This window comes from Dicentrarchus labrax, unplaced genomic scaffold, assembly GCF_905237075.1.
Source record: "Dicentrarchus labrax unplaced genomic scaffold, dlabrax2021, whole genome shotgun sequence".
Taxonomy (NCBI): Eukaryota; Metazoa; Chordata; class Actinopteri; family Moronidae; genus Dicentrarchus; species Dicentrarchus labrax.
This window is the reverse complement of record NW_026136718.1, coordinates 96,966-124,711: the sequence shown is the minus strand read 5'-3', so window position 1 is coordinate 124,711 and position 27,746 is coordinate 96,966. Positions and strand designations below refer to the sequence as shown.

Below are 27,746 nucleotides of genomic sequence, written 5' to 3'. Positions count from 1 at the left end.
GTCAGGAGGTCATGTGACCTGGAGGCTAAAATTATCCAGCAGGTCTGAGGTCAGATTTCATCAGAAGAGACGAAGTATGGAGGATGTCTGCTGGACGGTCACTGGGTGAGTACATATACTGCGAACAGTACTAACACTACTTCATTGAGTACTATAGAGGCCCGCTGTCTCTGATTGTAGTACACAGTTGTAGTACTGTAGTTCAATTTCAATTCAGTTTTATTTGTATAGCACCAATTCATAACAGAAGTTATCTCAGGACACTTTTCAAATAGAGCAGGTCTAGACCGAACTCTTTATAACATTATTTACAGAGACCCAACAGTACCACCATGAGCAAGACCTTGGAGACAAGGGCAAGGAAACACTGCCTGTTAAAAGGCAGAAACCTAGGACAGATCCTCCGGCTCTAGGTGGGTGGTCGTCTGTCTCGACCAGTTGGGGTGAGAGAGAGAGAGAGAGAGAGGCAGAGAGAGAGAGACAGAGAGAGAGAGAGCGAGAGACAGACAGACAGGTGCACAATAATAATAATACTTACAATATTAATAACACTAATATCAGTGATATTAGCAATGGCAGTCTAGCAGGACCATGGCAGGAGGCTCCACCAGGATCGATAAGAACCTGCGAGACGAGAAAGCACAAGAACTCCGGGGAAGAAGTGAAGTTAGTAACATGCATTAAAGGGACATGAATGAGTGCAGAAAGAGAGAGGAAGAGAGGAGCTCAGTGCACCATGGGAAATCCCCCGATAGTCTAGGCCTATAGCAGCATAACTAAGGGATGGTTCAGGACTCATCTGATCCAGCCCTAACTATAAGCTTTATCAAAGAGGAATGTCTTAAGCCTACTCTTGAATGTGGTGAGGGTGTCTGCCTCCCGAACCACAACTGGAAGCTGGTTCCACAGGAGAGGAGCTTGGTAACTGAAGGCTCTGGCTCCTGTTCTACTTTTAGAGACTATAGGAACCACAAGTAGCCCAGCATTCAGAGAACGTAGTGTTCTAGTGGGGTAATAGGGTACTATGAGCTCTTTAAGATATGAAGGGGCCTGACCATGAAGAGCTTTATGAGTCAGTACGCTTACCGTAACACGTACGGCAAAGGAGCCGATTGTGGACTTCCAATGTAGTACACAGTTGTAGTAAGTAACGAGCTCCTGAAGTTGATCAGTTAATTATGATTGCTTACCAATATTTCAGGATGATCAGAGGGAGGACGCAGCTGCAGGTCAGAGGTCAGAGGTCATCTTACCTGTACACCTGTGCGCTGTGACATCATACAGCTGACAGGAAGTGGTCATCATGGTGGGTGTGTTGGCGTGCGGCTCCGTGAGCTCGATCAAAGCTCTGTGGGAGACGAGGATCAGGAGGATCCAGGACGAGGAGGAGGAGCAGAGGAGGAGGACGGCGAGGGGCGGAGCCACAGGCAGGTCAGACTCCGCCTCCTCCACTGAGAGAGATTCTATTGGTCAAAACTACAGGAAGTGTGTTTAGCATAAAGACTGTAAACATGGAAAGAGCTAGCTTAGCTTAGCATAAAGTCTGTAATGTGTGATGTGGTTCCTGGTTCAGACTGAGTTTGGGGGTCTGGGAGGACCGGGCGGTTCTGGCCCGGCTCAAACAGAAGCTGCAGACTGAAGACGGACGCCTCGTCCTCCGGATCGAACAGGAGGACTGGAAGGTAATGCCCCCCACAGGAAGTGGACTGTAGAGGTTGACTGACCTGGTCTGGATCTCTGATATCTGTTCTCTGATCCCTGTCCCTCCACCAGTCTTTGCCGGACTGTCTGGTCCAGCTCGGTCAGGTCCAGGAGTGGCAGATCCACCGGACCGGGCTACAGAAGATCCCTCACTTCATCTCCAGCTTCCAGAACCTTCTAGTCCTTGATCTGTCCCGCAACAGTGTCTCCGAGATCCCCCAACAGATCGGTCAGTACCCCTTCATTTGTAGCATAATACGGATTCAAGGTAGACCTTGTTTCATGACCTGGTTCTGGTCTTAGGGAAGCTGACTAGGCTCAGAGAGCTCCTGCTGAGCTACAACCGGGTCCAGTTTGTTCCTGAGGAGCTGAGCGGTTGTGAGAGTCTGGAGAGACTGGAGCTGGCCATGAACCGGGACCTCAACGAGCTCCCAGACCAGGTACAAACCTCTATCTCAAAAACCAGATTCCAAGCAGATCCTGCACCTAAAAACAACACACCTTCTTAACCAGGTCTGAACTAAGAGCTCATTAAACTGTAGTTAACAGCACCACCAGTGGCCTCTTGGCTAGTAGAAAGCTATCATTAGCTTTGTACCATTAGCATCATTTATTGTTGGTTAACATCAGCACTGTTTGTCAGAATACATCAGGTTAGCTGGGGAAGCTAACATTAGCTAGTGTTGCACACTGTTGACACTATGTGTTTCTATCCCTACATAGAAACACATAGAAATCAGTCCAGTGTGGTTACTGTGGACCTCAATAGTTCTGGTCTGAGGTCTGATGTGTCCCCTGTAGTTGAGGAACCTGAAGAAGCTGCAGCACCTGGATCTGTCCATGAACGACTTCACCTGTGTGCCCGACTGTGTGGTCGGACTGCCGGCGCTCGAGTGGCTCGACATGGGAGGAAACCAACTGCAGCACCTACCTGAAGACATTCACAGGTGGGTTGAGAGTCATTGTGTAAGCCCCGCCCCCTTCAGCCATCAGCCAATGAGCATTGAGACGTGTTTGTCCTCAGGATGGAGAAGCTGCACACTCTGTGGCTGCAGAGGAACCAACTCGAGAGACTTCCAGACAACATCAGCAGGATGGCCATTCTGGACACTCTGGTCCTCAGCAGCAACAGACTGAGAGATATCCCCCCACTAATGGAGGACATGTCCAACCTCAGGTGTGTCTGTCCAACCTCAGGTGTGTCTGTCTAACCCCAGGTGTGTCTGTCTGTCCAACCCAGTGGTTCTCAATTATTTTCGGTCATGCCCCCCCTAGAGGACAGAAATGTTTTCACGGCCCCCCTGAATTTTAATACTATTGAGAAACTGATCATATTTATTTATTTATCTGTACAAACCACTGTATGAGTTGCTGGCACCAGCATTCTGCATACAATCACCTGATAATCAAAATAGATTAATAAAATGAGCTGAGATAACATCTGCAACAACTAAAAACAATTTCCAAGTTCAGTTTATTAACTCAATTTGTAACATTTAAACAAGACTGCTCAGTCTGTGTGATTCACTGGGATGTGCATTTTTATAGACTAAACACAGTAACATTCAAAACTGTTTTAAACTGTAAACATTGGTCACTTGTCAGCTTCATCAGCTTATTCCTTTAACGTTTGTTAGATGTTCTGTGAGTTGTTCTTGGAGGTCGTCTGAAATGTCAAATATACGTCTCCCGATCGTGTCATTGGACAGAGGGACAGTATTCAGTGTCTCAGCACTTTCTCACCTATGATTGTGACCATGTCCAATGCTGCCGGAGTATTAGCTCCTCTGCTGTTGTGTGATGGTTTTTGCACCTTGCGATGTGGCGGTGTGTGTACGAGGCTAACGGTGCGTTTTTATTTACTGACGCCACGCTCACTAAAGGACCTGCCTGTTGGCGATACTCATTGAGCTTTCGATGAAAAAAGTCCAGTGGCTTATTGACATAACTGGGGTGTAAGGTCTCCAGGTGCCGTCTTAATTAGTTTGGTTTCATGCTGTCCGCTGCCAGAGTTTAAACATTAAACACACACAGGTCTTTCCTCATTTCCGACCGTATTCACGGTAAACCCAGGGCTGTGTAGGCTTCGTCATATTTCCTGCTCTCATTAGGTTTATGCCGGTTACCGTCACTTGCTGTTCTTGCCTCTGACGCCTCCTCCGTTTTTCTTTTTACTCCTGTCAGAAACTTCTTCATCTCTCCTCCCCCGTCAGTCACCCCTGCCTGTTGCGCCCCCCCTGACACCTCACTGCGCCCCCCCTCACACCTCACTGGCTCCCCCAGGGGGGCGCGCCCCACTATTTGAGAAGTACTGGTCCAACCTCAGGTGTGTCTGTCTAACCTCAGGTGTGTCTGTCTGTCTAACCTCAGGTGTGTGTGTCTGTCCAACCTCAGGTGTCTCGGTCGTCTCTCAGACTGAACAGGTGTTTGTGTTTGTGTTGAGCAGGTTTGTGAATTTCCGGGACAACCCTCTGACTCTGGATGTGACGCTACCGTGCAGGAAGACAAAGACTGAGGATGATGAAGATGAAGATGACAGAGAGATGTTTGGACGAGAGTTCATGCAGTTGTACATCCGTGAGGCCAGAAAGAGAGCGTACGCTGTCCTCAACATGCACTGTGTCAACCGTTAGTATCGACTCTTTATTCACTAACAAACTCATTAACAGTCTGTACTGTAACACCTTAAAGCTTCCACATGTTCAATGTGTGTGTATAATCAGTGTGTGAGCGTGTGATTCTGAATATGATTGTCAGTAATTTTACAGCGTTCAGTGTTGTTGCTGTTGGTTGACGCCCAGGATGCAGTTCACTGAACGACCACTGGTGGCGCCAGAGAAGCTTTAACAGTTTTATTTAACACTGCTCACTGAGTGATCCGAGCTGAGTCTGATATGAGAGGATTTGGGTTTTAACTTAACTTTTAACCTTTGTTAGTTATCGACTGTCTCCTGGTTGATTTTCACTAAAACATTTTATTATTAAAATCAATAAAATCTATTTATTTGTATTGAAATTTGATAATCTGACGTGTTTCTGTTTTGGATGTTTCAGAGCCGATCGACGAATCGTCAGACTAAAATAATCTCTGCATTTCTTCTTCTGGGCTTTTCCCTCCTCAGAACTCAGCTACAGGTTTTAAAAGCAGTGAAGAAAAAGACTTTATACTTCCTGTTTTTTGGAGGCTGAATTACCAGCAGACAGACGAACACTGATGGTTTATAATGTGAAACTGTTGTTGTATGAGCTGACGTTACTTCCTGTTTGTGTTGTGTGCATCACGTAGTTCTTACAGACTGAACACAACTGAAAATACTTTAATACAAACTTTACAGAACATGTGAACATACTGAGTCTGAGAAAATAAAAGTCTTCTTTAGAAACTGTGTCTGTGCCATTTGTGTCTCTGCGGTTCAGGACGCAGACGAGGGGACGGCGGCCAGTGGGATGGCGGTCAGCAGCACGTTCTCCAGAGTCACCTGAGCGTCTGCGTATCGAGTCAGTTTGCTGTCGAATCCTCTCGTCTTCAGGAAGTGAAGTCTGCCGCCGTCGATCAGACGTTTACAGAGACGTCCGACCCGCTCGCGTTCGTCTGCCGACAGAAACCTGAAGACAACGCAGGAAGAGATCCGAGTCACACTTTCAGTTCAATTCAATTCAATTTTATTTGTATAGCGCCAATTCATAACAGAAGTTATCTCAGGACACTTTTCAAATAGAGCAGGTCTAGACCGAACTCTTTAACATTAATTACAGAGACCCAACAGTACCACCATGACTTTAAGATGAGGAAATGTTTTGAACTGAATTTGGCAACATGAACACGAAACATAAAGCATATCCTGCTTTATTTAGTAATGTAGTTACTTTACTTATTACTCCTTGCCAACAGTAATTAGTAATTAGTAATCTGGTCCCTTCAATCATAAACAGACTCATTGAGAGGACTTTGTCTGTATGTTAGTGAGTAACAGATGCTCTGGATCACTGCGACTGATCCGGATTCGTTTCCATAAACAGTCCACGATGGATGTGACACGAGAAACACAGACGTCGAGTTGATGACCGTCAAACCGCTAACTAGCTAGCTAACCTGTTAACTGGCATCAGAACAGGAAGTGTCAGTGTGACACAGCTGACGATACTTTAACGTTCATGCTCAAGAGGAGAAAGGAGAGCTGGAGGTAGTTGGTTGTCATAGTAACCTGTACCAGGATGTGGCCCAGAAAGACTCAAATATAGTTTAATATAATAATAAAGTTATTTTACTTTTCAACCGTTAATAAATGTTATTTTGATATTTCTGACAGCTGACTCATTGTTACTGATATTATATTCATTATATTAACGGGTCAGAGGTCAAATATTTACCCGTTCACAGCATCCGTCTCCTCTGCCGGTTCGTGCTCTTCATCGTCTCCTCTCTGATTGGTTGGATCCTGAGGGGGGCGGTCCCGATTGGTCGGTCTGAGTCCACACGTGGCCCAGCTGGACATCCGACAGAACGCAGAGAACTCTTCGGCTCTGAGTCCTCGCTGAAGGAAGAACTGCTGACCCACGTAATGACGCCACTCACAGCGATGGTGGCAGCACAGCGCCACCACCAGGCCTAGCACTGGAGCAGGACCTGAGTCCTGACCAGGACCAGAGCCTGGCAGTGCAGCTTCATCAACTGATTCTGGATCATCAACTGATTCTGAGGATTTGAGGCGTTTTCGGGGTGGTTCGGCGTCCCCTGTGAGTCCTGGTGTTTCCAACAAACAGCGCAGAGCCAGATCTGAGGACAGAAACCAGACCAGCTGAATCTACAGTCCACAAACTGCTGCAGAAGAACCCAGATTCTGAAGGGGTGACTCACCTGTCGCTGCTCCACACAGGTGTTTTCCAACTCCAACCAACGGGAGCTTCTTCTGTCGGAGCAGAGGGACTTTACCTGCAAACATCCACAGTCAGGTCATAACATTTAAACCCTCCAAACCCCCGGTGCCTCCAGATGTTTGTCTCTTACTTAAATCCAGATGTTGAATGTCGACTTGCAGCCTCTCGAACTGAACTCTGTCATCCTGATGTTTCCCGTCCACCTGGACCAGAACAGACTAGATCAACTTCATGAATACATCAAACAGAAAGTGAGATGTTTGAGCTGTTGTTGATTCTAACAGGGCAGCTGGTTTCTGAATGAAACTACTGACTCCGCCCACATTCATGAGGTCATACTGGAGGGAAACAGAAGATTATATTCTCAAGACCTGATGGGTCAGTTGAGAGTTTGTGACTTTGGTGGTTGGACTTGTTTGGAGTTTGGGAACTTTTTTGGAGTCTGAGTTGGGAGATATGTAATTTCCTGCCTTAAAGCGGGTACTGCAGCGCTCCACCAGCAGCAGCTGCAGGTCGTCGCGGGTCTTCAGGTCGTCGCGGGTCTTCAGGGCTTCGTGGATCCAGTGAGACAGTTTTCCTCGACCTGCTCCAAACTCCACGAAGCAGCGCCCCCTTCCCAGTAGCCCCAGTGCCTCCAGGTTACCTAAGATAGAGGACTGGACACACCTGACAGGTGAGAGAGGAATGTGTGTGCATATACAGTCGCTCTCACTTCCTCTCGACCAGTTTACAGGTTCACTTCAGGTGTTTTTTTGTGTACCTGCTGCTTCAGGTGTTTGTGGGCGGAGTCTCCGTTCTTCGGGTTATCGAGCTCCTCCTGGAGGACAGGGTGAGACAGAACGCTGTCGTCCACATCACACTGCAGTCCTACAACAACAACAACAACATCATCAACAACATCATCAACAACAACAACAATAACATCATCAATAACTACAGTTTATGACTCACAGGACATTCCTCACCTCTGACTGCAGTTTTCAGTTTGTCCAGCAGAGACTCCAACTGTGTCCGACTGCGTTCAGACAGACTCACCTGACAACAAACAGCACTATTATTATTATTATTATTATTAGTTCGATCCCCGGCTCCTGGTGCCACATGTCGGAGTATCCTTGAGCAAGATACTGAACCCCGAATTGCTCCTGATGCCGTGCATCGGTGTGTGAATGAGTATGAACGTTTCTGTTCGATGGACTTTGCCATCACTGAGTGAATGTGTGTGAAAGGGTGAATGTGGCACGTAGTGTAAAAGCGCTTTGAGTGGTCGGAAGACTAGAAAGGCGCTATACAAGTACAGGTCCATTTACCATACTATTATTATTATTATTCATTCATCTTCATCCACTTATCCGGGGTCGGGTCGCGGGGGTAGCAAGTTCAGCAGAGGACCCCAAACTTCCCATTCCCTGGCCACATCGGCCAACTCTGACTGGGGGATCTCGAGGCGTTCCCAGGCCAGTGTTGAGATCGTGAACAAAACCCTGAGGTACTTGAACTCCTTCACTTGGGGTAAGGACTCATTCCCTACCCAGAGTAGACAATCCACCGGTTTCCTGCTGAGAACCATGGCCTCCGATTTAGAGGTGCTGATCCTCATCCCAGCTGCTTGACACTCAGCTGCGAACCGGTCCAGTGAGTGCTGAAGGTCACAGGCCGATGATGCCATCAGGACCACATCATCCGCAAAAAGCAACGATGCAATCCTCAGCCCACCAAACTGCAACCCCTCCCCCAAACGACTACGCCTCGATATCCTGTCCATGAAAGTCACAAACAGGATTGGTGACAAAGCGCAGCCCTGGCGGAGGCCAACACCCACTGGAAACGAGTCCGACTTACGCCCAAGAATCCGGACACAACTCTTGCTTTGGAAATACAGGGCTTGGATGGCCCTGAGAAGTGGCAATCGTCCGGACCCTCCTTTCCAGCACCTTAGAGAAAACTTTCCCAGGGAGGCTGAGTAGTGTGATGCCTCTGTAATTTGCACACACCCTCTGGTCCCCCTTTTTAAATAGGGGAACCACCACCCCAGTCCGCCACTCCTTCGGCGCGTTCCCTGACTTCCAAGCAATGTTGAAAAGGTGTGTCAACCAAGACAGTCCCTCAGCACCCAGAGCCTTCAGCATTTCAGATTTCCGAATCTCATCAATCCCCGGGGCTTTGCCACTGTGGAGTTGTCTGACTACATCAGTGACTTCCCGCAGGGAAATTGATGTAGATCCCCCATCACACTCCAGCCCTGCCTCTATCACAGAGGGCGGGTTTGTTGGTCTAGTCGGGTTCAGGACTGACCTCAGTTGAGGTCAGCAGTGTCCCATCCCTGCTGTACATTTTGAATCGAATGTCAAACTGTGATGTCATTTTTGGCATTTCAGGGCTTCTATTTTAACTAACTCCTCCTACAGGTTTTATCTGATCTACTTCAAAATTAGTCAGTACAGTCAAAACATTTTGCTGAATAAATGCTGTTCTTTTTGTGACTGTACGTTGAAGGGCGTGTCCGTGGCGTGCCGCCAAAGTTGGCCGTCTTGAATTCCGTGGTCTTGTATTTGAACAAACAAACTCCTATGGAATTTATCAGATCTGCTTTAAAACTTGACAGTACACTTGAAATATGTTCCTGATTACAAGTTGTGCTATTTGTGACTGTACCTTGAACAGTGTGCCTGTGGGGTTGCATTGAAGTTCGACGATTTGCCATGAAATAGATAGTACTCAACTTCAATGTTCAATGTCTAATCTCCACTAAACTTCACATATTCTGTAACAGTCCCACCCTGTACATGTCCTCATAACTTCAGTGTACATGGTCCAATCTCAATGAAACTTCACGTTTGATAAGAGTCCCGACCTGAACACATCTACATAACAATATTCAGTAATAGTGATAGCGCCACCTACCGTCATTTTTATACTTTACTGTATATCTTCCAGCAGATTGACCAGATCCAGCTAAAATCCTGTCTGAACTCCCTTCGGATGATGACAATGACATCTTGTGAATCTTAACAATAAGAAAAATGTCTTACCCATGCCCCCCAGTAAGCCCATAACCCAAAGTCCTGCACTGAACACATCTACATGACAATATTCAGATATAATGATAGCGCCACCTACTGGCAACAGGAAATATCAAGTTTTCTAATTTTATGTCCTACTCCTATCAGGTTGATCAGATTCAGCTCAAATGTGGTCAGAAAATGCAAAACATATGGTTGATATATTTATTTATGATAAGAGTCACATCTATGAGATCGTATTCAGTAATAGTGATAGCGCCACCTAGTGGCAACAGGAAGTAAGCGCTGCGTGGCGATTTTGATCTGATTTACGTGAAATTTTCATGTCGTGGTCCGCACGTGTTACGATGGCACGCGACGCGGCCGCAGCACGCCCCGAGTTGCATGGAGTGCAAGGTCCCGCCCAACGCTGCTTGCAGCTTTAATTATTATTATTATTATTATTATTATTATTATATTATCATCATCATCATAATTTTTTATCATTATTGTTGTTATTGTTATTATTATACTATTATTATTGTTGTTGTTGTTGTTATTACCTGTTGGAGGGTCTCGTCTGAGTCAGCTGATCCAGAGTTTATATTCTCCACATAATAAACCTGCAGACAATCAATCAAAAATCAATTAACCACTTTCTACTCCACCACATCTCAGAGGAAATATTTGACTCCATTTCTGTAACCAAACATATAATCAATAAAGCGTAATGGATCAATAAAGAGGATGATCTCACAGGTTTGGGTTTCTCTCTGGAGTTACACTTCTTCAGGTGTTTCTCCAGTTTGTCTTCACTCACGGTGCTGAAACAATCAATCAATATTCACAATCAGCATTCTGACTGCTTCTGATCAATAACCTCACTGATTATTGATGACTCACTGTTTGGGGTCCAGAGGACACACGATCCTCCTGCTGCTTCCTTCCTCCTGACAACAGGAAACAGGAAGTTGTTAACAGACCTCATGGTGGCTAGGTGAGCTAGCTGCTGTTAGCTATCTGTGGTGCTAGCTGATATTCCATATATCAAAGATTCATTCTAAAATCTAATGTTATAAAGAGTTCGGTCTAGACCTGTATGTATGTATATATGTAAAGATATATATATATATATACATACATATATATATAGGTGCTATATAAATAAATGATATGTATATATATATATATATTCATATATATACATATATATATATAAGCATGTAAATATATATATATATATACATATATATATATATATATATATATATATATATATATATATATATATATATATATATACATAAATATATATATATATATATATATATATATATATATATATATATATATATGTATATGTATGTATATATACACATACATATATATATATATATATATATATATACATATATATATATATATATATACATATATATATATATGTATGTATATATACATACAACATACATATATATATATACACATGTATATATATATGTATGTATATATACATACATACATACATATATATATATACACATGTATATATATATATATATATGTGTGTATATATATATATATACATATATATATATTATTCACTCCTGTTCCCTCTTCATAATGGCTTGCCCTTTTTTGGAGGATGTACTGGATGAGGAAGCCCTAATCCTCAGAGGAGCATTTAGTCCTGAAAGAGTCTTCTGGGACAGGTCAGACCCATTGGCTGTTGGAGAGGACTATCTCATTGAGAGATACAGATTCTCAGGTGATGGACTAAGATATTTATGTAGGCTGCTGGGTCCAAAAATACAGCACCAGACGGCAGGAAGCCATGCTCTCACTGTACCAGATGGTCTGTGTTACATTGAGATGTTCTGCAAGTGGGAGCTTCCTTTATTCTGTTGGGGATGCAGAGAACCTCAATAAAGGAACCATTTGCAGCACATATCCTGGCTTGGTGGGCCCCCCCTGCCAGTTCTATGGGCTTTTTTTAAACTGCTACAATCATACAGACATTCAACATGTCAGCAGACACCTAATCTATTCACCTCATTTGTTCACTGTTATCTACTTTATAGTCACTGACCAGCCTGCAAAATGTTCTTGTATTTAACTTTAACTTGCTGCCAGGTCCTTTTATGGCCAGACAAGTTTGTTCTTTATGAAGGATAGAAAGATAAAATAGATAAAAATAGATTAAATGACACACATTGTGGATAATTGTTTGCACTTAATCATACTCTACATTTAAGTAACATGAACCTCTACTTGCCACATTTAAAGCAAAGTGTACAACAGTTGATTAGTGGACTTAAAGTAACTCCTTTAGTCCTTTAATTGGAGCCTAATGATGACAGTTCCAGTGGAGCACTGTTTATTCATTGTACAGTTTTGGACTACTTAAGCATTAAGCCGGTCCGCTATTGTCTGCCAGGCTTTCTCTCTTTCTTTAATTATGGCATTGGTATTGCCTTTGTTTCTTCTATCTTCCACCTCTTCATAGAACTCCATCAGGAGCTGTTGTTCAGCGACTCTTATCCATGTTCCCATCGGTGATTCTGTGAGCGATCGCGAGGTCTATTTCAGTATGCCGTGAACACGCACTTATCCCGACTATCTACACCTGGCTTAACATAGCCGCACCTTTTCATCCTGGCTCGGTTCTCCTATTATCTGTCTGTGTCCGTGAACTCACCATGGTCGCGTGCTCTCCACAGAACCTTTGATCTTTGCCGACGATCATTTTACAGAAACGTTTCTTTTTCTCCACGAAGAAGCCACATCGGCCGGGACAGGGCGCCGCCATGTTGGAGGACGCTGCTGCTGCTGCTGCTGCGTTCAGGGGTTCACTCAACTGTAGGAAATACAGAAACTGTTGATCCTTCTGTGGAAATATGACATTTATAAATCCAGAAGAATAAACAATAGACAAAAAGAATCCAAGACCGATATGGCTGATAATTATTAATAAATTAAAGTTTTTCTTTATGATCATCTGCACATTCAACTCACTAAAAATAATAATAATACAAGCACATCAATCAGTAAATCAATATAAAACAGTACATTACATTTGTTAAAAACACACGAGAAAGCCAAAAAGTATTTTTTAGTTTTATTTTTTCGGTAATTTTACAATAAATACATTCCTCACTACGTTTTAACTAAAACATTATTACAAATAAAACTATAATATAGGCATACAACATAAATGAGTAAAAAATGAAATATTCCAATGTCCAAAAGCAGAGCTGTAATTATTGTTTATAAAAGTTTCTGTTGATAGTTAGATAGTTAGATAGTTAGGTTAATAGTCAGAGTAACAGTGGGACACAGAGTATTAACTTATTATTTCTTATTATTAAATTAAATAAGTAATACTTAGTATTTTTACAATGTGTATTTTTCCTTACTGCTTATTTGCTTTCAGTCTGTTTTCAGTCTGCTTTCAGTCTGTTTTCTGCTTTCAGTCTGTTTTCAGTCTGTTTTCTGCTTTCAGTCTGTTTTCAGTCTGCTTTCAGTCTGCTTTCAGTCTGTTTTCAGTCTGTTTTCTGCTTTCACTCTGTTTTATTTTTTTTTTTTTTTTCTAACAGTTGCTAAAGTCTGCTTTCAGTTTGTTTTCAGTCTGCTTTAAGTCTGCTTTCAGTCTGCTTTCAGTCTGTTTTCAGTCTGTTTTCAGTCTGCTAACAGTCTGCTTTCAGTCTGCTTTCAGTCTGCTTTCAGTCTGTTTTCAGTCTGTTTTCAGTCTGCTTTCTGTTTTCAGTCTGCTTTCAGTCTGTTTTCTGCTTTCAGTCTGTTTTCAGTCTGTTTTCAGTCTGCTTTCAGTCTGCCTGCTTTCAGTCTGTTTTCAGTCTGTTTTCAGTCTGCTTTCAGTCTGCTTTCAGTCTGTTTTCAGTCTGTTTTCAGTCTGTTTTCAGTCTGTTTTCTGCTTTCACTCTGTTTTCAGTCTGCTAACAGTCTGCCAACAGTCTGCTTTCAGTCTGTTTTCAGTCTGCTTTCAGTCTGTTTTCAGTCTGTTTTCAGTCTGCTTTTCAATGTGTATTTTTCCTTACTGCTTATTTCATTTCATTTCATGCTCAGGTCTCATGTTGGACTGAATTTGTCTCCTTTGTTTTTAGATATAACGTGTTTGTTAGAATAAAGACAAACAAAGAAAGAATAACCAACAAACAGACAGTGACTCTGTAGTAAAAGATAGAAATACAAATATGTGAAAAATTTGAAATAATACAAAATAATATATTTTACAAAACAATATATTTTCACGTAAACTTTCACGTTTTTTAATTAATAGTTTATTGTTTTCACGATAAACAAACATTTGGAAATATTACAAACTTACAGGACTGTTTACCGGAATATTAAACATTATCTTCTTGAGGACATATGTCAATCATTTTCAGAGCTGGAAAAGTTTTAATAACCTTTAAATATTTATTTTTATGTCTTTAACGTCTGTCGGCCGATATTGATCTCTGGAGCTCGGTGCTCATTTCTCCACATCAGCACTTGAACGCGTCCCTCTCCTCTGATTGGCCAGCCTCTCCCGCTGCTACTCCTCCTCTCTGATTGGCCGTCTCCTGTGCCTGTTAACACACTTTCCGCCTCTGACAGCAGCGGGGGGCGGGGCCTACATCCGGGTGACGTCAGCGGCGGACAGCCAGACCATGATGGCGGCGGCAGCGGCGGCGGCGGCGGAGCGGGGCGGCGGCTCCTCGCGGCCTGCGGCGGCGGATTACTCGGTGCTGGTGGTGGTGGGAGCGCTGGGGCCCACCGGGCTCCTGGAGCGGCTGCTGCGGCAGATAGACGCAGGTGAGTTCTGGTAAAAACCGGCACCGGAGACTCAAGAACCGAACTACAGGGCGGGAAGTCAGCGGGCCTTTCACAATAAAAGCAGCGAAGAAGAAGAAGAAGCAGCGCTGACGTCGCTGCCGCTGTTGTGTCCATTAGTCAGCCCCCCCCCGGAACCGTTACAACATGTCCTGAGTGTAAACAGATCAACCCAGCATGCTAACCCAGCTCTCTGTAGTCTCTTATTTTAAAGCTGTCCTCCTCATTTATCCGGATATTTCACGTGAACGAGCTGTTTCTCTTTGTGGTTAAATTTAGAGGTGATGTCACTTCCTGTCCGACGTCCCAGCTCTAAATGTGGCGTCAAACAACGTGTTAGTTCCGGTTATATTTCCTGTATCGGCTGTATTTCACATTTTATCTTAAACTTGATCACTTTAATCCTGGCACAAGTTACAGCGTTGTTCCCTTCTGACGGTGCTTTTATTTTGAAGCCCCCACCGGATGTGTGTTAGTGTGTGGAGCTTCACAGTTTGTCATCCTGAAACAGTGAACGTGTAATAATCCATTAAACTTCACCTGCTTCATCAGGACACAGTGATTAATTACTGTATTTGTATCAGAGGAATGATATAGATAATATATATCTATTGATTATTATTAATTATTGATCTGTTTTCACTCTGCTTCAGTCTGTTTTCAGTCTGCTTTCAGTCTGTTTTCTGTTTCCTGTCTGTTTTCAGTCTGCTTTCAGTCTGTTTTCAGTCTGCTTTCAGTCTGTTTTCTGTTTCCTGTCTGTTTTCAGTCTGTTTTCTGTTTTCAGTCTGTTGTCTGCTTTCAGTCTGCTTTCATTCTGCTTTCAGTCTGCTTTCAGTCTGCTTTCAGTCTGCTAACAGTCTGTTTTCAGTCTGTTTTCAGTCTGTTTTCTGCTTTCAGTCTGCTTTCAGTCTGCTTTCATTCTGCTTTCGGTCTGCTTTCAGTCTGCTAACAGTCTGTTTTCAGTCTGTTTTCAGTCTGTTTTCAGTCTGTTTTCTGCTTTCAGTCTGCTTTCAGTCTGTTTTCAGTCTGCTTTCAGTCTGTTTTCTGCTTTCAGTCTGTTTTCAGTCTGTTTTCAGTCTGTTTTCTGTTTTCAGTCTGTTTTCAGTCTGTTTTCAGTCTGTTTTCTGCTTTCAGTCTGTTTTCAGTCTGTTTTCAGTCTGTTTTCAGTCTGCTTTCAGTCTGTTTTCAGTCTGCTTTCAGTCTGTTTTCTGCTTTCAGTCTGTTTTCAGTCTGTTTTCTGCTTTCAGTCTGTTTTCAGTCTGCTTTCAGTCTGCTTTCAGTCTGTTTTCAGTCTGTTTTCTGCTTTCACTCTGTTTTCAGTCTGCTAACAGTCTGTTTTCAGTCTGCTAACAGTCTGCTAACAGTCTGCTTTCAGTCTGTTTTCAGTCTGCTTTCAGTCTGCTTTCAGTCTGCTTTCAGTCTGTTTTCAGTCTGCTTTCAGTCTGCTTTCAGTCTGCTAACAGTCTGTTTTCTGCTTTCACTCTGTTTTCAGTCTGCTAACAGTCTGTATTCAGTCTGCTAACAGTCTGTTTTCAGTCTGTTTTCAGTCTGCTAACAGTCTGCTTTCAGTCTGCTTTCAGTCTGCTTTCAGTCTGTTTTCAGTCTGCTTTCAGTCTGATTTCAGTCTGCTTTCAGTCTGTTTTCTGCTTTCAGTCTGTTTTCAGTCTGTTTTCAGTCTGCTTTCAGTCTGCTCTGCTTTCAGTCTGCTTTCAGTCTGCTTTCAGTCTGTTTTCAGTCTGTTTTCAGTCTGTTTTCTGCTTTCACTCTGTTTTCAGTCTGCTAACAGTCTGTTTTCAGTCTGCCAACAGTCTGCTTTCAGTCTGCTTTCAGTCTGTTTTCAGTCTGCTTTCAGTCTGCCTGCTTTCAGTCTGCTTTCAGTCTGCTTTCAGTCTGATTTCAGTCTGCTTTCTGTTTTCAGTCTGCTTTCAGTCTGTTTTCTGCTTTCAGTCTGCTTTCAGTCTGCTTTCAGTCTGCCTGCTTTCAGTCTGCCTGCTTTCAGTCTGCTTTCAGTCTGCTTTCAGTCTGTTTTCAGTCTGTTTTCAGTCTGCTTTCAGTCTGCTTTCAGTCTGTTTTCAGTCTGCTTTCAGTCTGCTTTCAGTCTGCTAACAGTCTGCTTTCAGTCTGTTTTCAGTCTGCTAACAGTCTGCTAACAGTCTGTTTTCAGTCTGTTTTCAGTCTGCTAACAGTCTGCTAACAGTCTGTTTTCAGTCTGCTTTCAGTCTGCTAACAGTCTGTTTTCAGTCTGCTTTCAGTCTGCTTTCAGTCTGTTTTCAGTCTGTTTTCTGTTTTCAGTCTGTTTTCAGTCTGTATTCAGTCTGCTAACAGTCTGTTTTCAGTCTGTTTTCAGTCTGTTTTCAGTCTGCTTTCAGTCTGCTTTCAGTCTGCTTTCAGTCTGTTTTCAGTCTGTTTTCAGTCTGCTTTCAGTCTGCTTTCAGTCTGTTTTCAGTCTGTTTTCTGTCTGTTTTCTGTTTTCTGTCTGTTTTCAGTCTGCTTTCAGTCTGTTTTCTGTCTGTTTTCTGTCTGCTTTCAGTCTTTTTTCTGTCTGTTTTCTGTTTTCAGTCTGCTAACAGTCTGTTTTCAGTCTGCTTTCAGTCTGCTAACAGTCTGCTTTCAGTCTGTTTTCTGTCTGCTTTCAGTCTGTTTTCTGTCTGTTTTCTGTTTTCAGTCTGTTTTCTGTCTGTTTTCAGTCTGCTTTCAGTCTGTTTTCAGTCTGCTTTCAGTCTGTTTTCAGTCTGTTTTCTGCTTTCAGTCTGTTTTCAGTCTGTTTTCAGTCTGTTTTCAGTCTGTTTTCAGTCTGCTAACAGTCTGTTTTCAGTCTGCTTTCAGTCTGCTTTCAGTCTGCTAACAGTCTGCTTTCAGTCTGTTTTCAGTCTGCTTTCAGTCTGTTTTCTGTTTTCAGTCTGCTTTCAGTCTGTTTTCTGTCTGTTTTCTGTCTGTTTTCAGTCTGCTTTCAGTCTGTTTTCTGTCTGTTTTCTGTCTGCTTTCAGTCTGTTTTCTGTCTGTTTTCTGTTTTCAGTCTGTTTTCTGTCTGTTTTCTGTTTTCAGTCTGCTTTCTGTCTGTTTTCTGTTTTCTGTCTTCTTTCAGTCTGTTTTCTGTCTGCTAACAGTCTGCTTTCAGTCTGTTTTCCGTCTGCTTTCAGTCTGTTTTCAGTCTGTTTTCAGTCTGCTTTCAGTCTGCCTGCTTTCAGTCTGCTTTCAGTCTGATTTCAGTCTGCTTTCTGTTTTCAGTCTGCTTTCAGTCTGTTTTCTGCTTTCAGTCTGCTTTCAGTCTGCCTGCTTTCAGTCTGCCTGCTTTCAGTCTGCTTTCAGTCTGTTTTCAGTCTGTTTTCAGTCTGTTTTCAGTCTGCTAACAGTCTGTTGTCAGTCTGTTTTCAGTCTGCTTTCAGTCTGCTTTCATTCTGCTTTCAGTCTGTTTTCAGTCTGCTTTCAGTCTGCTTTCAGTCTGTTTTCAGTCTGCTAACAGTCTGCTAACAGTCTGTTTTCAGTCTGCTTTCAGTCTGCTTTCAGTCTGCTTTCAGTCTGCTTTCAGTCTGGTTTCTGTTTTCAGCCTGTTTTCAGTCTGCTTTCAGTCTGCTTTCAGTCTGTTTTCAGTCTGTTTTCTGTTTTCAGTCTGCTTTCAGTCTGCTTTCAGTCTGTTTTCAGTCTGCTAACAGTCTGTTTTCAGTCTGCTAACAGTCTGCTTTCAGTCTGTTTTCAGTCTGCTTTCAGTCTGTTTTCAGTCTGCTAACAGCCTGTTTTCGGTCTGCTAATAGCCTGTTTTCGGTCTGCTTTCAGTCTGTTTTCGGTCTGCTTTCAGCCTGTTTTCAGTCTGCTTTCAGTCTGTTTTTAGTCTGCTAACAGCCTGTTTTCAGTCTGTTTTCAGTCTGCTAACAGCCTGTTTTCAGTCTGCTTTCAGTCTGTTTTTTCAGTCTGCTTTCAGTCTGTTTTCAGTCTGCTAACAGTCTGTTTTCAGTCTGCTAACCACCTCACCTTTTCAGTCTGCTAACAGTCTGCTAATAATCTGCTTTCATACTGTTTTTAGTATATTTTCAATGTTTTTGTTTTCTGACTGTTAATTGTTAATTTGCCTGCTGACACACAAGAGGAAGTGGTGTTACTAAATATCATCAGGTTCCTGTTTGCTGAAGAGGAAATGGTTCATCTGACAGAGATAGGACAGAAGCTGGATGTCTCACTCTGTCTGATAACGATGATTCAATCTGACAACAGCATAGTTAGTGTGATATTAGACACATTCACACTATCTGTAGACCAGTTCACACAGTATGTAGATCAGTTCACACTGTCTGTAGACCAGTTCACACAGTATGTAGACCAGTTCACACAGTATGTAGACCAGTTCACACAGTCTGTAGACCAGTTCACACAGTCTGTAGACCAGTTCACACAGTCTGTAGACCAGTTCACACAGTCTGTAGACCAGTACAGACTGTCTGAACTGGTTAATGTGTGTATTAATGTATTAATGTATCAATGTGTGTTTCAGGAGTGCGCTGTTGGCCTGTAGATCTGGATGTTTCCATTCTGGATCAGCAGCTCAAACAGTTTGTATCCAGACACTCAGCCTTCCTGTCAGAACACGTCCCCGGTGAGAAAGCACTGATTGCTTGTTTGTTTGTTTGTTTGTTTGTGTACAGACAGATGTTGGTGTTATAAGTATTATAATATATCTTACTATCAGTGTACAGGTGGGGTGTGTGTGTGTGTGTGTGTGTGTGTGTGTGTGTGTGTGTGTGTGTGTGTGTGTGTGTGTGTGTGTGTGTGTGTGAGAGAGAGAGAGACAAAAAGTAGCTTGTTTCAAACCCATGAAGTCAGTCAGCTGAGACTCTGCTGATCAGCCTGCAGACACACTTGTAGTACTGATCTGTATATGGTAGTATTGATCTGTATATGTCAGTATTGATCTGTAAAGTACAGTAGCTGTGTAATCTGTTACTAACAGATCTGGTTGATAATAATCATTAAGTTTATTTATATTTCTGAACATGGTCTAAAAACTACAGACAGCCTACAGACTCTGTCCACTGCAGCTGTCTTCTACTTCCTGTAGTCCAGGGGTTCAAACAGAGACCCTGTTCTAGCAGTGCAGGTTCCAGTTAGACCACCAGAGTCCAGATCAGTGGTTTTACTATCATATCTGATGTTTGTGATTAATATCGCCGCTGCTCTCTCTGACTGATTGTCTGTGTGTCCCTGCAGGTCAGCGGACTCTGCAGCACCACGGAGACGTTCTGGACACTCAGGTTGTGGTGAATCCAGCTCAGGACTTCGTCTGCTCCGAGGTGAGAAAACAGAGAGACAGAAAACAAACGTACTCTTGTTCCTCAGTGAACACATTCACTATTTATTCCTTCTGTTCCACATCATCTGTCCCGTCTCATCGATGAGTGTCGGCCTGAAGGGAAATCGCTGTAGAACTGATCTAATTCCTGCGATCCTTCCTGTTTGTTCAGGTCCGGCGGCTGATCTGCGATTCATCCCGACACAAACTGCTGGTTCTGGCTGGTCAGTGTGTGGAAGACAGCGGAGACATCGTGCTGCAGAAAGGCTGCTTCTCCCTCAACCACTTCATCCACATATTCGCTGATGAGGAGGTAAGACTGTTTACTCAGTGAAGTACCTCACAACTTTATTTAAGGTCAGTACAGAGGTCATCATGCATCAGTATCTGCGTTTATTGTTGCTTTCAAGAAGCTGCTGATTCTGCTACACATCAGTTCCTCCACTTAATTTATTATCATTAAAATCTGTTTGACCCGATTATATTATATAATCCCAGTCTTCCAGATTAGCGCTGTTGTGACTGTTGCTAATGTTCAATAAGAAGATCATTAGTGGATGTGATGTCTCTGTTCTGATAGGTCGGAGAGTTGTTGAGCTCTGCAGACCCGGCGGTGAAGGCCAGCCTCACCCTTAGCTGTCCTAACTATGGTCTTTGGAAGGACTCTGTGCTGGAGAAACACAACCTGCAGGACTTCATAAACATCCGGATCAACCCGCTCCCTGTCCTCCCAGAAATGGAAGGTCTGCAGGAGTTCACCGAGTACCTATCCGAGGCTCTGGAGCCCGAGTCGCCCTTCGCCCTCCTGGAGCCCCCGAGCACCGTGGGATTCCTGAAACTCTCGCGGCCCTGCTGCTACATTTTCCCTGGCGGAAGGGGAGACTCCGCCTTCTTTGCTGTTAACGGTTTTAACGTCCTGGTTAACGGCGGCTCTGATCCTCGCTCCTGCTTCTGGAAACTGGTTCGACACCTGGACAGAATCGATTCAGTGCTCCTGACTCACATAGGCGTGGACAATCTGCCCGGGCTCAACAGTCTGCTGCTGAGGAAAGTAGCTGAGCAGGAGGAAGAGTCTGCTGGATCTCAGACGGAAGAGGAGTGGATGAAGAACCTCATCTCCCCTGAGATTGGGGTGGTCTTCCTCAATGCTCCTGACAGACTGAAGTCCATACAGGGAGATCCCAGCGAGCTGCAGAGTTGTGACCAGGTGGCAATCACTCTGCAGCACTTACAAAGACTGGCAATCAAACCCGAATCTATCAGCCGGTCTAATGGACCCACTATAGAACCAGTGATCTTGTTTCAAAAGATGGGAGTTGGCCGTCTGGAGCTGTACACTCTGAATCCGGTCAGCGGCAGCAAAAACCTTGAAGCTTTAATGCAGGTTTGGCCAAACAACGGATCAAATGTAAAGGGCTCAGATCTTCCACTACCATGCCTTGTTTCCATTTGTGCTTTGCTGGTCTGGCATCCTTCCAGTCCTCAAGAGAAGATCATCCGTGTCCTCTTCCCAGGGTGCACGCCACAAACCAAAATTCTGGATGGACTTGAAAAACTCAAACATCTGGATTTCCTCAAAAATCCTGTTGTGTGTTTGAAGGACCTAGAAACACCCAAAACAGAGAAACAGCCTAAAAGAGCAGAGAGTCGTGAAAGCCTTAAGTCCCTGTCTAAGGACTTCAGACCCAGTAGTGCCTTGCAGAAAGACAAGCCTGGACGAGTAGACCTAAAAAAACAGGAGGCGAAAACGAAGCCAAAGGCAGCAGGAGACACAGCACCTAAAGAAAAGAAGGATGGGGAAGAGAAGCCCAAACTAAAGGAAGCGGATACGAAATCAAAGCCGCCTAAACCTGCCGAAAAGCTTGTTCCAAAGAAAGATGTGTCAAAAGAAGAGAAAAAGGAAGTGAAAAAGAAGGACGATAAGGCCCCTGCTGCTTTTGTAAAGAAAGAAGAGAGTGGAGAGAAAAAGAAAGAGGCGGTAAAGAAGGAAACTCTAAGTACAAAACCAAAGAAAGACATTAAACCTGAACCAAAAAAAGACAGCAAGAAGGATGTAAAAACAGAGGAGAAGAAATCCACAAAGCCAGCAGTTAAAGAAATGAAGAAAGCAACAAGTGTAGCTTCAAGTGCAGGATCTACAGCAAGTACAGAACTGAGAAAATTTTCGGGCAAGAGTGGGACTCTAAAGAAAGACGGGACTCTTCCAAAGAAAGACACTTTGAATAAAGGGACAAAAGGAAAACCAGGCTCAAAGGAGCAGGAAAATCAGAAGGAGGCAGATCACTCCAAGGTGTCAACACCTGAGGACATGACGGCTGAATTTGAAGAACTTCGATTGGAAGATGACAATGGGAACAGAGGCCAAAACTCAAAGGTTACTACAGTCGTCAAGCCTGATGCAGCAAAGACCAATAAGAACCGGACCTCGACAATAGAGAGTCCAGAGAAGTTTCGCTCTATGGACATGGACCAGGACTTGTCCTCCACCACCTCACCTCTTGCCAAGACTCCAAAGGGTGATCTCACTCTGACTGAACATCAGCCGGTCAGGGGCTCCTTGAAGAACGGACCAGATGATGTCTGTGCCAGCTCAGCGCAAAAAACTGTGGATTTGGTCTCCCCAGAAGCAGACATTCAGGGTTTAGGGGAGGACAGCAGCCTTGGGGTGAAAGGATCCAGTCTGGGCCTTGAGGATTACAACCAGGGAGGTTCTTGTAGGACCTCTGATGTTAGCTCCCTGAGGGAAGGTCTAGAAAACTCCACTTCCTCTCAGGACAAGCAGTCCAGTCTTTTTACACTCAGTCCTTTCAAAGACATTATGCCAGACTCCTCGTCCACCATTACCTCCCTGCCGGCTGAGGTTGGCTCTCCACACTCCACAGAGGTTGATGAATCCCTGTCTTTTTCTTTAGAGCAAATGCAACCCCCCACTGCAGCATCACCCAAAGGACCCATGAGAGACAGAGTCTACTCCAACGGACACATTAGTGACTCAGACTCCAACAGTGGGATGGCCTTACCTCTGAGATCAAACCATAATGGGCGTTGTGGAAATGGATCAGAGGAACACATCCACGGGATGTCAGAGCTCATCTCAGATGTTCCACATGATGTCGATCTCTGCTTGGTATCACCTTGTGAGTTCCAGCATCCCAAGACTCCAGAGAACCACCAGCAGAACGTTAGCCCCGGCCTCGCTATCAGTAGCTCGATCAACCTCTCTGACAACAACAACTATTCGCAGGATCAAAGCAGCAGCGACTGCCCTTCAGCTTACAGCCAGGAAACTCCGCCCACATCAGTCAGTGAGTCCCTCCCGACAGCCACAGACTCTGATGTGCCCCCTAATACCGAGGACTGTCCTTCTATCACGGCAGACATCGACTCTGATGAGGATTCCAGCAGTCTTTTCCTGCCCAGTCATCCACAAGATCATCCCAGTCAACACTACTCTCTCATGGGAGGGCAGCTTTCCTCGCATGACCCGCCACCAGCCCCGGTCAAGGATTTGCCCCCATTACCACCACAGCCTGGAGCCTGCATGGCCGACTCAGAGGCTGACTGTTCAAGCAAGAACCTGAAGAATTCAGCTGCCAAGACCAAGAAACAAACAGGTACACTACAGAAGTCTGGAAGTACCGCAGCCCCCAACGGAAAGACCAAGGTCACCAGCTCTACAGGGTCACTAAAGATGACCTCCAGCCTAGACACAAAGCCATCAACCAGAAATTCACTTGGAGGGTCCAGAATTGGAACTACAAGACCTTCATCCTCAGGTAGGGCTAGAAACACGTCGCAAACAAAACTATTGTTTTCCTGTGGTACGGTGCTCCTCTCTTGCACAGCACCTCGCGTTATTCTAGCAGTTTTTAGAAATGCATAGAAGTTAAAAAGCGGGGTTGCACCGCTGGTCCATGTCACTCTTGGCCCAGAAAGTCAACCAAATCAGAGAGGGTGGCTTTACTACTTTATCCCTCGCTTTCTGTTAACTATTCTCGTAAATAGTAAACAGGAAGTAACAAGTACTTACAAATAGTGCTGTCAGTTAAACCCATTATTAACGGCGTCAATTTTTTTATCGTGAGATTAACATTCTTTTTGGCCTAGCACACTTTTTAGTTTTTTCCACATGCTGTTGCAACAACTAGTAACGTTAGAAAAACTACAACACCACACCGGATCTAGCTAGAACGGAAACAGAACAACAGGCACGCCGCACACACTTGTTTAAGAGTAGTAGACGTTACGTTTTGAGTGGATGGCGAGCGCCAGACGCCGAAATGGATGCCAATAATATTCTGAATGGAAAGATTACTTTTAAAAAGTTGCCAAATGGTTCCATTGACAAGACCAAAGTGCTCTGTGTGTTTTGTCGTTGTGAACTGAGCTATCATCGCAGCCTGTCCAGTCTGAAATACCACTTGATGGCCAAACACACAGCTGATGCGAATTTTCTGCCCCCTCGTCAAAGCCAGGCGACAATGGATGACTTTTCAATAAAAACAACATTTGCACAAAGCAAGTTGATCCACTTTACCATGTTGATAAGAGCATTAAAATGAGAAAAAATAATGGGACAAAAAGAAATCAAGGGACATTTAGAATAGATAAAAATGTGCAATTAATTGCAAGTTAACTATGACATTAATGCGATTAATCGCGATTAAATATCTTAATCGTTTGACAGCACTACTTACAAACGTACGCGTACACCCTAGAGAGAGCTCTCGTATCCCCAGCGGTGTTGGTACCATAGTTAGAGAACTAGTGGTCTAAAACATACCTCCAATTTAAGTCCTGATTCACAAAGATTATTCAGAGGGAAACAGTTTCTCATTCTTCTGTCTTTGTCCCAGTGTCCAAAGCTGCAGGTTCTGAGGGTTCTGCCGTCTATGTGGACCTGGCCTATCTGCCGTCTGGCTGCGCCTCCTCCACTGTGGACCTGGAGTTTTTCAGACGTCTCCGCTCTTCACATTACATCGTCAGTGGAGACGATCCAGTGAAGGAGGCAGCGATGAGGAGCATCCTGGACGCTCTGCTGGAGGGGAAGAGCAGCTGGCCGGAGGTTCAGGTCCGTAAAAACAGTGATTGATGTTTGTTTGCTCACTTCCTAATGATCTGCTCTTTGATTGGTCCGTTCCTCTGACCTGTCCTCAGGTGACTTTGATCCCAACCTTTGATTCGCTGGCAATGCACGAGTGGTACCAGGAGACCCATGACAGGCAGAGGGAGCTGTCGATCACCGTGCTGGGCAGCAACAGCACCGTTGCCATGCAGGAAGAGACCTTCCCTGCTTGCAAGGTCGAGTTCTGAACTCCTCACCTGTGACCTCCGCGCAGGTGGACAAGGAGAGCATGGTTGCCATGGTTACAGACCAACAATAGGACGAGTTCAATCGGCTGAACCCGAAAGCCCCGCCCACTTTCAGTGGAGTCATTTTAGTGAGCATGCTCAGTTGAGACAGGAAGTCCAGTAAAAGGTTGAATAAGTTTACTTTACATTTCCTGCACCTGTTTTACATCACTGCACGGTTAGCACCTGTCACTTTCTGTCACTTCCTGTCACTGCTGGATCAGGACTTTCAGCAGGATGCTGCATATTAACACTAATGTCCCAAATTAATTCAATTTATTTAATTACATCTTATAAATCTTAATATTTCATTAACAACAAGCACAGATACAGTATAACGGTATGGCATTAGTTGTTAGTTAGTGTTAACTAATGTTAGCTTATGTTAGCACTGTTGCTAAGAGCACAGCTGTCAGTGTTCAGTCTGACTGATTTTAGTTCACTTGTTAAGAAGTTCTCTGCATCTTCACATGAAGACATTTTATCTTTTTAATTTTATTAACTCATAACAGAAGTTATCTGACTTTCTAAAACAGCAGGAGACTGAACTCATTGTTATTTACAGAGACAACAGTTCTTCTTTTTTTTGTTTTACGAGACAGTTACTCGCTGATGACCACACGGAGCTCAGACATTATGTTTACAGATAACTTTAGTCCTATCTGACTGGAATAACAGGCTTCATTTAGACATAGATGAGTGGTTTAAATAATGCTAGTGCTGCCCCCCAAAGATGTTCCTAGTGGACTATCAGTCATTAGATAAAGCCAATAGTCGACTAATCATCATGTTTCTGATATTACTGTATTGATTATACTGTGTGTATGTGAACAGCTGCCTGTTAAACAGAAACAGTGGTAATGATTGTGAATCAGAACAACCAACAAGGAGACTGAACCTCGGTCCTTCCCGCTCCGGTTCTGTGGCTCATTCGGGTCCCTCTGCTGCTACACTAGCAGTGTTTAAACTCCCTGTCCTTCCAGCTCCCAGTTCGGTTACAGACAGCTAATAGGAGCGCTAACTAGCTAATAGCAGCTAGTACAGTTAGCATATGCTGCAGTGCAGTGGTCAGAGACTTCCTGTGTTACAAGAGAAAAGGTCCGTGTTGCAACAGTCCACTGATACGATACGAAAGAGTTCGGTCTAGACCTGCTCTATTTGAAAAGTGTCCTGAGATAACTTCTGTTATGAACTGGCGCTATACAAATAAAATTGAATTGAACTGAATTGATACTTTGGTCCCGGTGACAAGGAGCAGCTCCTGAACGCAGTCTAACGTTGGTTTGGTTTCTCTGAGACTGTCAGACTGAAAGTGTCACTGAGACTCTGACGGTTCAGTTGGGGGGCAGCGATAGATCATCAATACCTTTCTCTGTAATTATTGATATGATACTCGTCTCCAATCGATTGTCTAAAATACAAATACTGTATGTAAGATTTATATAGTATTTACCAAATGGTTCTCATAATTAAGTGTTTTCAATGTAATTAAGAGATATGAATCTTATCATTTTTATTATATTTATATTTAAAAAAGAAGAATGATGCATACATAAGAATCAGAATTCATAATTTGAAGGAAACATGTTTCATTGGTTGAAGTTTCTGATCCAGCAGACAGGACGAGTTTTAATGAATCTGTATAAATGATAGTCAATATTTGGGACCACAGCAGCTTTGGGATCAGTTTTATTGTGAAGGTTGAAACACGACTGTGTGCAGCACAGAGCTCAGATCAGAGCTCACATGTTCACAGGCTCTAAATACTACATTACCCATGAGCCTGAGCTGCTCAATTGATTGAACAGTGAAATTGTTAAAGAGCCTGTAGCTCTCTGATTGGACAGCTGTCGCAGCAGTGCTTTCTGGGACTTGTAGTATTTTCAGATTAGCCGATTGAATCTGGGAAAATCAATATATCAATATTAAGTTGTTCTTTATGTACTTTTTATGTTTTTTGTTTTCTGATTTAGAAACAACGACTGAAACCACGGAGATAAAACTTGACTGTCCTTTTTTTTAATTTAATTTCTGCCTCAAAAACACAAACAAACAAACATTTCCATCTTTAAAGTATTTATTTATTTTATTTTTACAAATTGTCCTTTTTTCATTTCAGTCTGGACTTTGGTACGAGCTCCTCGCCAGCTTATATCAGCTTCAATCAGATCATCTATTCCAACAGATAATCAAGTTCATTGGTCGTAAAACCTAAAACACAGGAAGTGATCTTTAATGAAGTTTATTGATGTGAAACCGATCACTGCTGAATGAAGGTTGTTATTGGACAATAACACAGACATCAACGCAGTATGACGATGATGATTCCATAAAGTGGAAATATTCACAAATTAAAGTTGTAATGTTTATATTAAAACCTCCTAATTTGGAAGAAAAAAGTCAGATTTTAAGATAAATGAATGAGAAAGTTGACTTTTAATAATTGATCATAATTATTAATTGACAGATATAATACTGTTAGAGTTTTATATTTATAATTTGACTCTTTTCACAATATATTTTATTATCATCCTGTTATTGACTTTATTGAGCAGATTTTGAATCAGACCGCCGTAGAGACTTATTTTAGACTTTTATTTTGAAAATGTTTTCACCCCTCTCCCAACACACATGCACACATCATTTGTGTGTTGAAACACTAATTTTAATGATTCTGTCTAAATAAAATTAGCCCTTTA

The 27,746-nt window shown here is 43.4% G+C and overlaps 3 protein-coding genes across 6 annotated transcripts; 2 read left to right on the top strand and 1 right to left on the bottom strand.

Annotated features, from left to right (window-relative positions):
• Positions 1 to 38: 38 nt before the first annotated feature.
• lrrc39 (leucine rich repeat containing 39) lies at positions 39 to 5,084 on the top strand. 4 transcript variants are annotated; one of them, XM_051377551.1, is made up of 9 exons: positions 39 to 105; positions 1,202 to 1,431; positions 1,574 to 1,682; positions 1,774 to 1,930; positions 2,005 to 2,141; positions 2,503 to 2,648; positions 2,726 to 2,878; positions 4,148 to 4,329; positions 4,756 to 5,084. In XM_051377551.1, exons 2-9 carry the CDS (start codon positions 1,304 to 1,306, stop codon positions 4,779 to 4,781), a joined length of 1,038 nt encoding a protein of 345 aa, XP_051233511.1. In that variant the 5' UTR covers positions 39 to 105; positions 1,202 to 1,303; the 3' UTR covers positions 4,782 to 5,084. The 4 variants fall into 4 exon arrangements, with proteins under 4 accessions (XP_051233511.1, XP_051233512.1, XP_051233513.1 ...); XM_051377552.1 differs by lacking the exon at positions 4,756 to 5,084 and adding an exon at positions 3,886 to 4,027 and having other exon boundaries at positions 4,148 to 4,296; XM_051377553.1 differs by lacking the exon at positions 4,756 to 5,084 and adding an exon at positions 3,886 to 4,047 and having other exon boundaries at positions 4,148 to 4,277.
• trmt13 (tRNA methyltransferase 13 homolog) lies at positions 5,003 to 12,424 on the bottom strand. Its single transcript, XM_051377549.1, has 11 exons — positions 12,280 to 12,424; positions 10,485 to 10,531; positions 10,339 to 10,405; positions 10,145 to 10,204; positions 7,545 to 7,614; positions 7,340 to 7,446; positions 7,050 to 7,235; positions 6,710 to 6,782; positions 6,560 to 6,634; positions 6,073 to 6,478; positions 5,003 to 5,307 (listed from the first exon to the last, which is right to left on the bottom strand). The coding sequence occupies exons 1-11, from the start codon at positions 12,388 to 12,390 to the stop codon at positions 5,115 to 5,117; spliced, it is 1,395 nt and encodes a 464-aa protein (XP_051233509.1). The 5' UTR covers positions 12,391 to 12,424; the 3' UTR covers positions 5,003 to 5,114.
• On the top strand, positions 12,389 to 27,746 carry map1sa (microtubule-associated protein 1Sa). The gene is made up of 8 exons (XM_051377444.1): positions 12,389 to 12,440; positions 14,199 to 14,396; positions 18,901 to 19,002; positions 19,614 to 19,696; positions 19,868 to 20,008; positions 20,276 to 23,471; positions 24,552 to 24,766; positions 24,853 to 27,746. Exons 1-8 carry the CDS (start codon positions 12,389 to 12,391, stop codon positions 25,006 to 25,008), a joined length of 4,143 nt encoding a protein of 1,380 aa, XP_051233404.1. The 3' UTR covers positions 25,009 to 27,746.

Coding starts and splice junctions, on each gene's coding strand:
- map1sa (XM_051377444.1), top strand. CDS start 12,389: ATGTTGGAGGACGCTGCTGCTGCTGCTGCTGCGTTCAGGGGTTCACTC. Junction 14,397..18,900: donor GCTGCGGCAGATAGACGCAG/GTGAGTTCTGGT, acceptor TGTGTGTTTCAG/GAGTGCGCTGTTGGCCTGTA. Junction 23,472..24,551: donor TACAAGACCTTCATCCTCAG/GTAGGGCTAGAA, acceptor TCTTTGTCCCAG/TGTCCAAAGCTGCAGGTTCT.
- trmt13 (XM_051377549.1), bottom strand. CDS start 12,390: ATGGCGGCGCCCTGTCCCGGCCGATGTGGCTTCTTCGTGGAGAAAAAG. Junction 7,447..7,544: donor ACTGAAAACTGCAGTCAGAG/GTGAGGAATGTC, acceptor TTGTTGTTGTAG/GACTGCAGTGTGATGTGGAC. Junction 6,635..6,709: donor CATTCAACATCTGGATTTAA/GTAAGAGACAAA, acceptor GGATGTTTGCAG/GTAAAGTCCCTCTGCTCCGA.
- lrrc39 (XM_051377551.1), top strand. CDS start 1,304: ATGGTGGGTGTGTTGGCGTGCGGCTCCGTGAGCTCGATCAAAGCTCTG. Junction 1,432..1,573: donor AGGGGCGGAGCCACAGGCAG/GTCAGACTCCGC, acceptor TTCCTGGTTCAG/ACTGAGTTTGGGGGTCTGGG. Junction 1,683..1,773: donor TCGAACAGGAGGACTGGAAG/GTAATGCCCCCC, acceptor TCCCTCCACCAG/TCTTTGCCGGACTGTCTGGT.